We start from the raw sequence: 15,197 nt of genomic DNA, 5'->3' as shown, positions 1-15,197 counted from the left end.
ATTACCGGTCAGCAATACGCCACATCTCTGCTCAACTTGCTGCATAATGACCGGGGGGATATGGGACCCAGCATGGCCTCCAGCTCCAAACCAGAACTGCATCCCAGCTGGACTGGGCCTCAAGGATTTAGAGACTCCGTGGACCCCTCTGCAGGCTTCGAGCCCGGTAGGCCTTCTGCTTAACATCTTTCAAACTGTCTCCCAACAATCTAATGATGAACTTTTTCATATTTGGTAATGTGCAAACGTGTGTAGTTGTGTCCGTTGTGGCCCCGAAGGAGCTTTCCAAAGTCTGAGAGACATCAAATTATTAACAAAGAGCACCAAACTGGAAACCTGACCCGCAAGATGATTTGTTACACAAAATCATCTGAGAAGTCGTCATTGGAAACTGTGTGAAAAAAGGTACTTTCACTTAAATACGACTTGTTTTGGCGAGAGTTTGATTGCCAGACGGCTCATCCAGCCATCTGGCAATCAAACTCTTGCCAAAACAAGTTGACAGAAGAGCAAAAACATCTTTCAAGAAAAGCCTTCAGGTTTGTTCTTTGCTCTTCTTTTAATTAAGAATCTGACTTAACTGAAGCTATTGCAGCGTCTATGTGAACTTCTTCAGGACCCTCTATGGTTGTTTATAACCAACAGTCCCCTCTCTGTGTTGTCTCACACACCCCTACGGGTCACTTATTGGTCCTTGTTTCTTTGAGGAAGTCCTGTGGATGAAATAAAGCTGATTGGGTTTTATTTGCATATTGCAAATTATACGTATGTACACAGGTCAAATACAAAAGTGTTTGTTTTGTTTGTGGACTTTAGTTGCCAGATCTTGCGAGAGTTTGTTGCTGAGACAGAAAAAAGATCTGGAACAAATAATACATGTTCTCTCTGTTTGAAAAATGCTATTTTAGTGTGAGTATGTTCAGAGGATATGTGACTTTTAAAAGTGGGACAATTGTTACTTTGATGACTGTGGAGTGAAAGAATCGGTCTTAATCTGTGATCCCGTTGACTTCTCCCATTGGAGTGTGTATACACGTCTCAGAAAGGGGAGGGGCAGGACAGAAAACCAGGTGACAGAGGAGTCGACAATGCAATGAACAACATGGAACGCAAATCTTTCAAACCACAACACACAAAAACAGGAACTTGTCAGTGGGATGTCCCAGTTGGGAACAGTCTCTGCCTTTACATCCCTGTCATATATGTTTTACATTTGTGAGGCCCCTTTAAGTAAAGTAGAGGCATCACTTACCCAACAATGACTAACTGATGAAGCATCAGTACTTCAGAAAAATCACTTCAGACTTCTAAAAAAAAAAAAAAGTATTGTACTATCATAGCAGAAAAGAGCCATTTGACACATAAACAGTAAGTCATTATGAGCAGGTTAATTAGACATTAGACACATAATTGCTTCCTTATTCCTTATTTGTTGGTCACCACCTCCTGAATTTGTGCCTCTTATTCTGAGAAATGTGAATGTGTGTGAAAAGGATCAAACATATATGTTACAGCTTGTTATTACTCAGCAAACTTGTTAATGTACATCCATTTCTACTACGAAGTAATCACTGACATTGTCTACTCTGTCAGGGCGACGTCTGGACAAGAAGGACTTGTACTGGTATTGAAGATTGAAGCGAGAGGGGCCGGTGCAGCGGAGACGGGACGGCTCCAACTGCACCACCCACTTCTGGATCTGCAAAGCCATCTTTCTGTCCAGCTGTCAGAGGATTTCTTGTCAAACAGGCCTCCCTGAGTGTTAGCTGAGAATACACGCAAAAGAAACACTGCTGCGCTTCCATTCCTTTGCCTCCATTTCAGAATGAAATGACCTCAGTGCATTAGCATGCAGCAGGTGGAGCAACCTTTCTGAAAGGGAACTCTCTTCGACAAACCTGTTCTTCAACTCTGTCCCTCTTGTGGATCTCAAACCACTGTGTGTTGTTGCTCCTGTGGGATGAAAGGGCATTTTCTTCTGCCTTTATCAGGCACTTCTCTGGGACTACATTAGTAAATAGACCAGTATTACAGTGAAGTAAAGTGAAAGTATGAACATTTGTGAGTGTGTAAATATTGCTGTTCATATCTACAGATATTATCCATGTCAATATCTTCGAAGACAATATTTCCTAATAGTCAAACAAACAAAACAAATGAAGGATAGTGATGTTAATGACTTGTTTTCTGTCAGTTTAAACTTATGTCATGCACTGTGCTCTAATGGAATCATATACAAACTTAAATAAACAGATCCCAAACACATCTGTGTTGAGCACAGATTAATACTAAATTAATGTTTTCAAAATGTGAAATACCGCTGAAATAAAAAGAAAAGTATTGCAAAACATACTTTGTAAAGGAATTAGCATCAGACACACAAAATGAACAATAATGAGACTTAATGATGTTTTGTACAATAGTTCTTTATACAAAGAGATGCAAGACAGATGATTAGTGGTGGAAAGTATAACTAAGTACAATAACTCAAGTAGGCCTAGTGAACTGAAGTACATCTAGTATTCAATTTACTTTATACATGAACATTTTGGAGGAAACTATTGTACTTTTTACTTCATCACATTTATTTGACAGCTACAATTAGGCCCACTAGTTACAGTTAGCTACTTAAACATTAACGTGGGCTACCACTTAAAATATAATGTATCAATAATAATCCACATATATATATATATATATATTGATAAAATGCTGACAGGCATCACACTGTATAATAATTACTTTTGCTTTTGATACTTTCAGTACATTTTTTTGCCAATAAATCTGCAGTTCTACTGAAGTAGATTTTATACCCAGGACTTCTATTTGTAATCTAGTATATTTTATAGTGTGGTATTTACTTTGTAAATTATATTAATGTCTTTCACCACTGAATATGATGTATATTTTCCTTTAGTTATTGATATTGTAGAAACCCAAGGTGTTATATAAATAATTAAATGACACATTATGAAAGGAATAATCATGTGAAGAAATAGATGTACTGTTCGTCTTGATTGGCAATATGAAATAAAACTATCTTTGGGGAAAATGGCGTTGTGGAACAAAAAGTTTTAAAAATAAAACAATGTACTTTAAGATTTTGTGTCCAGTAAAAGTATTCAATATTAAGCACAATAACTGAACTTTTCCCCACATCGCTGCTGAATGGAGATCTGCTTCTGTATGACGTCGATGGAGCAAATATGGAAATAACAAAAGGACAATTTGGCCAACAGGAAGTGTGATTCAATATAGAGTGTACGAGATGTTTTTTCCTTTTAATCACCACCATCGCTAATTTCAGCCGCTCTTTTCACATGTTGGCTTTCTACCTCTTCACACCTCTACATGACCTTTTCCATTTAGTGACGGGCCAACAGGAATTGTGATTCAATAGAGTCTACAAGATGTTTTTTTCTTTAATCACCACCATCCCTAATTTTCGCAGCTCTTTTCACCTGTTGGTTTCCTACCTTTTCACACCTCCACATGACCTCGTCCATTTAGTGACTCAAGACGGTAGGTGCAAAAGTCTTCTCATTATAATGTGATGTTTTGGTCAAACTTCAGAGGCCTGTGGTCATTATTGGAGCATCTTGGTTCTGCCAACACATATTTCACTTGTGGCTTTGTGAGTAAGCTAATTAAAGTTCTAACTTCGGTGACACTTTAAGATGAAACGTTTGGTCGTTAACAAGATAGTTAAAGTTTATTTCAGCTTCCGACAAGAAAAAGTTTAGATTCAAAGAAGGTCATCATCTAAAGTCATATTGAGTAGAATATCTAATTATTTGATAGAATATATTTGATATATATGATCACAGCAAAACAATCAACAACAATATCATCTCTTGCATTAAAATAATAAAATGACACTGTTAGTGTAGGGGATAGTGTAGCAGGGTAAAGTATTATTAGCAATACGTTGAACGGTCTCTGCTAAGTGTGTGGTGAACCCAAAGCCAGGTCGAAGCACTGGTGCATTATGGGGCTTTTCATGCTGTGTTCAGGGGCCAAACATCTCATAATCAAGCCGAGTTATGAACCAATGTCTGTGTTTAAAATGAAACAATGTCAGAGCAAAGAAACATCTCCACTGTCATCCCTGAGAAACATACACACAACCCATGTGTTGCCAAAAAAATGATGCGCAAAGCACAAGCGCATTGGATGCCGACAGAGTCTTTATTTTTACTGCATATCGACACTCTGACAAACTGAATCTGTACAACATTTCTCATCAACATATCTGCCACCTGGTCCACAAAGATTGTTTTTAACACACCAAATGATGGATCATGTATCTGCTTATTACTGTTAGCCTCACAGACATCCAGCCTCAGGTCAAAGACCTCCACGGCAATATGACAGCCGTCTGCAGAGGGTTGTGGAGAACCAATTTTGGTCGAGGCTTAAAATGCCAAGATCTCTGCTGATTTCCTCCTGGGTTTTATTGTCGATCGTAGTTAGCATTTAGACGGACCCAAAAAGCCATCCACCAACTGGTTCACTCCAAACGTTCCTTGATCACCTCAACATTTTTGAGATATTCATTAAAAATTACAGTTTTGCCAGATGTAAGGCTGACCAGGTGATCTCTGAAGTGAAGTGTTCATTCAACCGATGAGATGAGTGCTATCGCAGAACCCACCTCAGGACCAGAAGCACCATCTCCTGCTAATAACTTCCTGCCGTGGGAATTATAGAATCGGTCCCACGTCTTGGGAGTCAGACTGACCCAGATGGGGTAGAATCCCATTAGGCAAATGGACATGAATTTTCTACACACATTCATTTTCCCCAGGTGAACTTTTGTTATTCCTGACCCTTCGTCCAGCTCCACCATGACCCTGAAATGTGTTTTTAAGTAAAATGTCTCAACAACTAGGATTATTGCGAAATAGGTAGACACACACTCATGTCCACGTTAAGACAAATTTAAATCAGGATCCCTCAATTTTTCATCCAGCATTAATTCAACTTTTCATTTATGTGCAATACTTTGTTTTATTGCCCAATACCTGCAATGTCAACATTCCCATTAGCCTCAACCATATTCTTGGTGCTGATTAGGAGATGTGATCATGTGAACACGCTAAACTAAGATGTTAAACTCTATACCTACGAAACATCAGCATGTTAGCATCGCGAGCATGTTATCATGCTGATGTTAGCATTGATGCTCCAAGTGTCACCAAGGGAGTTGCAGTCGTGCGCACCACTGTGATGCATGTAATAGACATAAGATAGAAAAATAAATGTATTTTCTAGATGAGTATTGCTTTGTATTGTGATTTCCGCTTTAAATTGTGCCTTTTTTAATATTGAGTTACTGACCTGCTGCTTGCTTCATCAGTCGTGCCAAGAAAGTTAAGATAGACGTTCACAGAGTACAGACACAATGTTGTGGTGCTACGTTGAAGTTTGTGTGGTCGCTTTACTACAAAGCTAGAGTTAGGTTGGACAACTTGCGATTCTAAAACAATTCACTGAATGTTTTGTAATCTTTTCATGCCTCTATTATTCAAAAACCATCTAATATAAAATGACTGTGGAACAATACGCTGCAAGTGGTATTATAAATCATGCTGGAGTTTCAACAGAGTAACTATTCTTATGATAATTTGTCATTTTGCAGCAATGGAAACATATTAAAGATGCCATTTAACACACTGTGATCATTAAGCCACTGCAATTGTTTTCCTGCAGAATCCCATTACACCAACGTCATTATGAAGCATTTCAGAGTCAACGCAGACAAGTTATGTTTGACACAGCAACCCAGTGATGTAATCTCAGTACAGCTGAACCTTTTTAGGTATTCTACTGGAATTTGCCTGAATTAATTGAGTTCTTACCACCCTTTTAATATTAATTCATCCTTCCGCGTCTAACCTTTACTTTCGTACCAGCCAATATCTCTCTCTTGATTTGCTCTGCATGTCTGCATAAAACACACAGAAACACTGGGATGGTCCGCAAAAGCTATTGTGGAAGTTGGTTTATTTTAAAAGATGCTGTGCAAACAAGAAAATGCTGAACAGGTGTGAAACTGTCTTTGTTGGTGACTTACTTTGTGCTCATTTGAACTACAGCTGCACAGCAGGAACAGTCTGGCACAGACAGCAGCAATGAATATAAAACGCACAGCATAGCAAAAACATGAACTCAAAGTTTGTATTACTGGAGCAGAACGCCCTGACTAATTCTCTCCAGTGTTGAAAAGGATAACTTCATTTTGGACATTCACTGAATCTGACCTGGACCTACAATCCAAAAGAGGTTGATGTAACTATGTGAATGTGATTCAAACCTCAGAATGAGCTCAGCACAACTTTTGAATGGCTCTAAATGTGCTGCAGGAAAGCAATAAATCTGGGGGATTTATTGTATTTACACAGCCCATTGTCATCAGAAGGAGTCATTCTAATAACTGAAGAGACTCTGAAAAGACAAACAGACAGTGAGTGCTTGAGCGTGGCAGAGACCAGGGGTGGGGGCATTTCCATATGCATTATAGGGGTGCAGGTATAAAGAGTGCACAGGGCACACTCAACTCTCACCACACTCTAATAGCGGTGACACATGTTGGCATATCGTCTGCGGTGTGCAGGACTTTGTGCTTCTCTTCAGCCCCTCTGGGCAGCTCTCCCCGCCATGGTCGTCCATTTAGGCGGTTTCAATTTCAGCACCGCAGACAGCGCTCTCCCCAGCTCGAGCCTCGGCACCGTGGCCACTGCGCGGGACGCCCCGGTGTCCCACAGCCCCGGCGGGCTGAGCCGGACCGGCCACACGGTGGTGGCAGTATGCCTCGGCTTCATTCTAGTGGCGGGGATCCTCAACAACTTCTTCGCGCTGCTGATCTTCGCGAAGTTTCGCACCCTCTGGACGCCCATCAATGTCATCCTGTTGAACATCAGCCTGAGCGACATCCTCGTGTGCGTTTTCGGCACGCCATTCAGTTTCGCTGCGAGTCTGCACGGGAGATGGCTCATTGGAGAGCAAGGCTGCAAGTGGTACGGGTTCGCCAATTCCCTCTTTGGTGAGTGCGATGAGTGCAAGTAACCCCGTGCAACTCCAAGCTTGTTTGCTCTTGTTCGCACTTTCCAGCAACTTGTGTTTAATGTGGGACGTTTTGAGAGGGGTTCAGGAAGTTAAAGGCGGGCGTAACGGCTTGTCCGCAAATCAAAGTTTTGTGTACAAACTGTTATTTAACCTGATGATGGCGCTATATGAAAGTTAAAAAGTCCTCCTGGGAGGAACATGGATGCGTGTTTACTTAGTTTACTTGCTGAACGCTTGACTTGTAGAGATGTTTGAATCCGTATTGTTGGTCATTGGTGCTTTTTAGATATATTTAGACACCTATTTGTTGTCCAGTCTCTTTATTTGTCCAGCTTTGTTGTCATTTTTCCTAGCTCTATTTCTGTGTAGTTGACAAACAGTTGTCAACTTCCTTGTATGTGCACATACTTGGCCAATAAAGGTGATTCTGACTGTAATTAATATCATGGCAAACAATCCAGAATGTGTTGAGATTTATATTTTAAAACCAGATTTAAACCTCTTGATGGGGCAACAGGAAACGTCACCAATGTCACCAGTATTACTATTATTTGTATTATTCAGTGTGTGGGAACCATGAAAGTTGTGACAAATTGCATGGCAATCAATGAAATGGTTGAGATATTCCCGTCTGGACCAAAGTGGTGGACTGATCGACGGACCAAAATTGTCCTCCATTAAGCCACTCTGGCTGAAAAAGGATAAACATATCTTGTTGTGTTGACATGTGTTTCTGTGGAGTTTCTTGACCTTTAAACATCACTGTCTTAATAAAAGAAAAAAGACACACACACATATAACGCATGCAGGTGAAATGCAGCCCAGCACAGAGCTGGTGTACAGTAAAGTCCTAGTCAGCATTATCTGTTTACATCATGCATCACATACACTGTAGATATTGGCATGAGGATATTGTGTCATGATTCTGGCACAGATGTAAGTAAATCCCTTTCCTTTCTCAACATATAATAAAACACCTACATGTGTACAACAAGAATCACATTACAAAGTCTTCTTTTACAAATAGTCTTTGACAAAAAGCATCTACTTTCACATAAAAAAAATGTTACTTCAATAAAACTATATATATATATATTCCCTCTCCTCCTGATCTTCAAGGGATTGTGTCCCTGGTGTCCTTGTCCGTTCTCTCCTATGAGCGCTACACCGTCGTGCTGCGTTCCTCGCAGGTCGACATCTCAAACTTCAGGAAGGCCTGGCTCTGTGTCGGAGGCTCCTGGCTCTACTCTCTCCTCTGGACCATGCCGCCCTTCCTGGGTTGGAGCAGCTACGGACCAGAGGGCCCTGGCACCACGTGCTCCGTCCAGTGGCACCTCCGTTCCGCCACCAGCGTCTCGTATGTGGTGTGTCTCTTCATCTTCTGCCTGCTGCTGCCCTTTCTGCTCATGGTCTACTCTTATGGCCGAATCCTGGTGGCAATCAGGAAGGTGAGTGAGTTCATACCTCTTGCACTCTTAACAACATGAACTATTTTAATTCACTAATTCACTGACCAAACAAGAAAAATAACCACCGCAAAAAAATAACATGTTTAAATAATTGTTCTTTTCATTGTGTTTTATGGTTGACAGAAATACAAATAAAAGCAGGGTATTGAAACATATATAACACATAAAAACATATAATGCACATTTAGAGTTAATTCCATTGCTTATGTAGACTTCTGTTTGAGTGAATCCATTATTTACATTTATTATTTCTCACATGTAAGTGGGAAATGAAACACCCTCACATGATGGCAGCTCAGAGTGAAAGTGACTCATATCTAAATTTAGAAACAGTATCTGTCATACATATGTGATGCATCCTTATCTCCAGTGAGGAAATGTGTTTTCAATTAGATCTGTCATGCTTTGACTACTTTTTCACGGTAAGTCCATTCATTACAGTTCATGTTTTTTTCCTTTTTTTAGGCATCACTGGTCTCTTCTTCTGCAGCGTACTTATGCTATCACTGTATTTGATGTGCCTGTAAACATTGTGTCATCACTTACATTCTATTCATGGGCATTTCCTAGAAAATGATACAAAGGTTCAATATAAAACACAGATTGCATGCACAGAGTTATCTTTTTCTCGAGATGATGTGCTCAGCGTGCCACCTCTCTGTTTCTCCAGGGCGGATAGCTCATGGGGAGAGTGTTCATCCTGAAACCACAAGGCAGCCGGTTCGATCCCTGTTCTCCATATAGTTTGCATGTCAAAATGTCCTTGAGCAAGACACTGAACACCCGGCGCTTCACGGCTGCCCACTGCTCTTTAATTACTAAAGAGGTTGGGTTAAAATGCAGAGAACTGTGGGCCTAATAAGGGATTTATTATTATCTATATGGATCCTTGATAGCTCTTCATGTGGCTTTTGGGCCATCAAAGTCATGTGACTCACACTTACACTTGATCAGATGTTTTCAAGGTAATTTCAAGAAGGATTAAGCGAGATCATCCCAGAAGCCAGAAGCCACAGCTCTGTGTTTACTATCTTACAATCAATGTATCCGAGGAGAAGGAATGGGGAAAATGTATCCGTTGAGTGCGTCAAGTTTGTGCCGGCCTGGCTGTGTTCTTAAGGGCAACAATCCCTCGTCCCCAGTTTCCAGTGACTCATCCCTGCCCTGGTGGGGCTTATATAAAACTGCCTGCCACTCACATAGATAATAGACAATTAAGGACACCCAATTGGTGTTGACCCCTTGCACTTTGCTACTACTCCAATCAATGAATCACCAAGAAGTTATTTTTAGATTGTGGAAGCAACCCGTTACTATTGGATACCTGCTATTGTATAAGCGCCTCCGTTTTATGTATTTTTAACTCAAAGCACAGAGGGAGTCAGAGAGCTTTGCAAACCTGGTTACTGTACCGGTGAACGGGGGCTCAGCCAAGCACCACCAGTCTCCGTGCGACTGGAGGCTTTTCTTAGAAGCTCAGCAATCAATTTTTATCGAGCATCTCCCGGCTTCTCAAAGGTGGCTGAAAGACACACATCAGGAGGAGAGATGACATTTATATCAACGGTGTGCCTCAAGCTTGGATCTCACAGCAACACATTTCGATGCTGTTTGTAAAGCGCACACACTTTTGAGATTTAGTGTTCCATGATTCTGATTGTTGAACTAGCAATGGCTGCATTTCCTAATAAATATAACCCATTTCATTCTGAAACAAAAGAACAGAACATTTATTTCCAATTTATTTACGGTAGCTCAGAAACTTGAGTTTATCCGCCATGTTTTAGTGAGATTTTGGGGTGAGATGAGTGATAAATGGGCTATGTATGAAGTGATGTTTCCCAGATGTATTATGTGCCAAACAAGTCAAGCAATGCAGAAATCCCTGCTAACTGAACATTGTCAGAACATGTATGACATGACTGGGGACCGCGAAGAGAGAGCAACAATGGTTGTGAGGTAATACACACAAGCTGGAGTGTAATTGAGTGTGTGCAGTAATTTGACAGTAATTCCCTTCACCAGCCCGACATGCTCATTTATTCACGGAGCACCGTGATAAGCACAGCAGTGCAATTTAAACAAGACTGTGACCACGGGGTTATGAAATCAATACTGCGGAAGTGATATGCTGCTTTATCCACTCGGATATGATACATGAGCTAATTTTAGCCCACAGCTACAGCGCCTCAGTACATCAAGTGAAACCAGCAGGACAGATGTAACAGAACCCGGCGTATTGTGGCCGCGCTGCTGTCAAAGAAGCTTTAATCATCCGGTATTTCTTTTCAGGAATGTTTCTATGATTAGCCCGCTACAGCATGAGTCATACAGGTTGGCTCCGATTCATTAGATCCAGCAAACATCATCAAGTTACATTGCAAGTCTATAAGTGCAAACAATTATTTTATCTCTGATATAAGTTAAAACGCCTGAGAAAAATCATGAAATGAAAAGTGTGTCTGATAGATATAAAAGGGGTGCTCAACTGATTTCACACATTATATGTTCACTTTACTTGTCATGATGAGTTTTCTAAACTGTGGACGCTGTTGACATCATCAGGGTTGTTTCTTCTGAGACTCACAACTAAAATAGGAGGCCAGTTTTAAAAACTAGGTGCTTTTGATTTAAAAGATGGTGCACACATTTCATGCCATCAATGGGAGTTTGAATGGAAGAATCCATGCAATTGGCTGCAGATGACACAACCTGATCCAAGCCTTTTCTTTAACTGTTGTATTTAACTGGGTAACATTATCGTTAAGACAGGTTTATCCTTTTGCTCTCCTCGGTCTTCCAGGTGGGTAAGATCAATCTGTTGGCCGCTCAGCGCAGAGAGCAGCACATTCTGGCGATGGTGTTTTCCATGGTGTCCTGCTACATGCTGTGCTGGATGCCTTACGGCATCATGGCGCTGATGGCCACCTTTGGTAGGTCTGGACTGGTCTCTCCCACGGCGAGTGTGGTTCCCTCTGTCCTGGCCAAGTTCAGCACTGTCGTCAACCCCATCATCTACATGTTCTTCAACAACCAGGTGAGGGCAAGGTGTCTTCATGCCGTCTGCTACCAGAATGAAGTACGGTGTGCAGACGATTGCTCAGGTTTATCTAAATATAAAGCGGGGAGGAAAAAACAGAGTGGTTTCATCCACAGAGGAGAACTCAAAGGCAGCCATGCCTCTGTGACATTGAGGGTGCAGCTCAGTCTCAGTTATTATTATCACTCTCCGGGTCTCTCCAGTGCCACCTCTCAGGCGCTACATGCCGCACACTGGATGGCATACTTCTCTCTGTTTTGGCCCATAGCTCTCATTCCCCTACAGCTGTATACGGGCCAGATGTGCTCTTAATATTTTCTGAAGTTAACACTGTACGCTTTGATTTGCAAGTCAGGTGAATTTGAAAATTGCTGGAAATTATTTTGTGTTAAGTTCTACTATTTGACGCTGAATAAATGTCTTTTTTTTTGTTTGAGCTTGATATATTTGATAGACTGTATTTGATTTATTTAACTAACCAATTCAAGCTTACTGGATATGACCATAACTCCTTTGTACTTTTACACAGTTTTACAGATGCGTTGTGGCCTTCATAAAGTGCAGCTCTGAACCCCAGTCTGTTCAAGGAGAGGAGCAGCCAACCCCAAGGACGCCTTTCTCTGGCTTCTTCCTCGTCCACAGACAGGCCTCCTTCAGCTCTTCACAGCGTCAGATCCTCGGCGGCTCCAAAAGCGCCGCCCTCTGCTGTCAGCACAATGACCGGCACACTCTCGTTGTCCACTACACTCCTTAAAAGCTTTTCATCTTTTTCATCCGACAGACTGTGAACCTTAAAACAAATGTATAAGTTTTTCTGAATTATTGTGCAAAGTGCAACCAAAGGACACACATTTCTTGACACTCTGATATTGATTTTACATGTGAAGACGAATGTCACTTTCAACTCTGTAACATTTGAATGTAAATTCAGTGCCATATAGTTCAGCATCTGCTTAAATATATAAATATATATATAAATATATATATATATATATATAAATATATATATATATATATATATATATATATATATATATATATATATATATATATCAAGTCAAAGTCAGCTTTATTGTCAATTTTTACATATGTGCAAACATACAAAAGATTGAAACAATGCCAAAGTTGCATCTGTTAAGTTGCGTCTGTTAAGTTGCGTCTGTTAAGTTGCATATGCAGCGCTCTGTATCCGGTGTCAATACGCCACATTAAAGACATTTCCCATTAGCCCGATCAGACTCTGTTATTACATTTCAGACAAATGTCCCACAACAACCAGAGTTCACATACTGCTGTCATCTAAGATTGACAACCTCGTGTACCTGAATAAACATTTTCAAGTTGATTTGAACTGGAGCAGGGTTTACTGATCTGGACTTCAGTCATTGCAACCTATTTAAAAGCAGCACCTCCACTTGAATTACCTGTGAAGTAAATAATTACAATAATAAAACCAACAGTGAAAACATGTGTGCACATGGCCATACATCTTTTGTGGTCACTGAGAGGTTACGTTTATGTTTAATGGGATTTTCTTGTGTCTTATTTCTTACTTTTAGTATTATTTTGTAAATCATATCTATTTTCTGCAACTGATGACTCAGAAAAATACACCGAGCATTAAAAATGTGTGAAGTAACCATGTAATCACTCAATACAAAGACATTTTGGGTATACTCTGTGTCATGTTGCCTACTTTAAAAACACATGAAATACTACACTTCTTGGGTATTTGATTTTCATTGGACGAAAATATAAATATTGCCACATTGAATCTGAATCAGAAACTGTTTATTGTTTCACATACAAGGAATTTGGCTTGGTGAATTTTTCTTTTACAGTAAAACACGGTGCAATAGTATGGCATCATTTAAAAATAGAAAATATGAACATTTACAATAAAATGTAGTAAACAAACAACATAGACACACTGAGTAGCACAGGGCCTTGTGGCATTGTGTGTCATTTAGGGTCACATGTTCATAAGCGATTTGTCAGGCCACACACAGACAGAACATCACAGTACATGAACCCCGCAGAGGACACAGATCTGCATCTCAGAGCTTCCAGGAAGTAGCAAGAGAAAAACTCAGTTGCCTGAGAGCACATCGGCTCAGAAGTGCACGGGTTGTTAAGGACCTCGGGCCTCTCTAGGTTTCTCACCATGATCAACACCTACCAGACCAGCATGGCTCCACCGCCGGTGCCTCCGCGCCTCAGCGGGTCCCACCAGGTCCTCATCCCGGCTCCACTTCCATCACAGGGCCACAGCAAGTCTCTGGTCCGGTTTGTGGTTGGTGTGGTGTTGCTGCATTTATTTCTGTCCATCGGGGCATTCTTCTATCTGTACCACTATGACAGAATGGTAAGAAGCTGTTTTCTTCTTTTAACCAATTACAGTTTAGATGTATAGTGGATGGCACTGCTGCATGTATTATTATGGCAATGATACAGGAATCTTTCAATGTTTTCTTTGCCTAATATATCAAGGTAATGACTTAAAGGTAAAAACAAACAAAAAACAAGTCTAGTTTTTTGTAATATTAACTATTGTTTAACTTCAATTTTAAGCTAAAAAAAAAATCAACCAAAAAAAAAACTCTTAAACAGATCTTTTGTTTCTTTGTGCAACATTAATTCAGGCCATTCTCAAACATGAAACACCTGCAAACCGCACTTAGAACTACAGCATTCAGGCTTGAATCACAGGAAATGCTCTTGAACAAACAAGTGAGAGCTGAACTTCACAGCTCAGGGTGTTACAAAGTTGAGCATTTTGTGAACAAAGATAGATATTATCATATAAAACTATGAATATTATAAGAAGTATTATAATAAAATCTACATTCAGCATATTGTTCAGCTGTTCCTGACATTCCACTGTTTTCATTTCTTCAGCTTTCAAACCAGCTTCCATCGGGAAAGCAGGAAGAAAGAAAAGGTATGCTCACTTCATTATTTTATACATTAAGTTGCAAAGAATTGCAATCTCATTGTCTCTGACCAGATGTTTGTTCTCCTCTCTAGAGGCTTATCGCGCGTCAGAAAAGCAGGAAACCTCCTACCGACCCTTGGCACGCATGCTCGTTGATAAGCGATCAGATCAGGAATCTGAATGTAAGAAATTATAAAAAATGACATATTTGGGATTTTTTTTAATGAAAAGAAATCAAAAATGAAGAAGTTAAAAGAAAAGGTCATCTCAGTCATGTAACTTAAACTCTGCCTCTGCCTCTCCAGCGGGTTTTCTCCAGTGGAACATCAAGCACTCAGTTCTTAGGAACGTCGGCTACTACCGCAAAAGTTGGTTGACGATCCAGCAGCCTGGTGATTACTACGTCTACTCCAGGGTGACTTTCTCCAAGGGTGACTCGGAGCGCCCTCTGGTCAGCAGGGTGACTCTGAGGAAGGGGGATAAAGAAGAGGCAACGATTTTGACGCAGGCCTACTGCAGCCTGGACAGCGGCAGCGGGACTGCGTTGATCCCGCGCCAGTGCACGGCCACGCAGGGAGAGGTGATCACGCTGGAGAAAGGAAACCAGCTCAGTGTCTGGGTACAAAACCTTCTGCTGGTGGACTACGGGGACGGAGCCACAACCTTTGGGATGTACAGACTGTAG

At 40.8% G+C, this 15,197-nt stretch overlaps 2 protein-coding genes across 2 annotated transcripts; both read left to right on the top strand.

Moving 5' to 3' along the window:
* The first annotated feature begins 6,660 nt into the window (after positions 1-6,660).
* On the top strand, positions 6,661-12,500 carry tmtops3a (teleost multiple tissue opsin 3a). Its single transcript, XM_068586410.1, has 4 exons — positions 6,661-7,045; positions 8,188-8,516; positions 11,341-11,574; positions 12,107-12,500. The coding sequence occupies exons 1-4, from the start codon at positions 6,661-6,663 to the stop codon at positions 12,329-12,331; spliced, it is 1,173 nt and encodes a 390-aa protein (XP_068442511.1). The 3' UTR covers positions 12,332-12,500.
* Positions 12,501-13,741: 1,241 nt separating this feature from the next.
* cd40lg (CD40 ligand) lies at positions 13,742-15,197 on the top strand. The gene is made up of 4 exons (XM_068595387.1): positions 13,742-13,942; positions 14,476-14,518; positions 14,605-14,694; positions 14,818-15,197. The coding sequence occupies exons 1-4, from the start codon at positions 13,742-13,744 to the stop codon at positions 15,195-15,197; spliced, it is 714 nt and encodes a 237-aa protein (XP_068451488.1).

The sequence above is a fragment of the Clinocottus analis genome, unplaced genomic scaffold (assembly GCF_023055335.1).
Source record: "Clinocottus analis isolate CAN_PGR_092001 unplaced genomic scaffold, fCliAna1.0.p SCAF_10, whole genome shotgun sequence".
NCBI classification, from domain to species: Eukaryota; Metazoa; Chordata; class Actinopteri; order Perciformes; family Cottidae; genus Clinocottus; species Clinocottus analis.
This window is presented reverse-complemented; position numbering and strand designations above follow the sequence as displayed.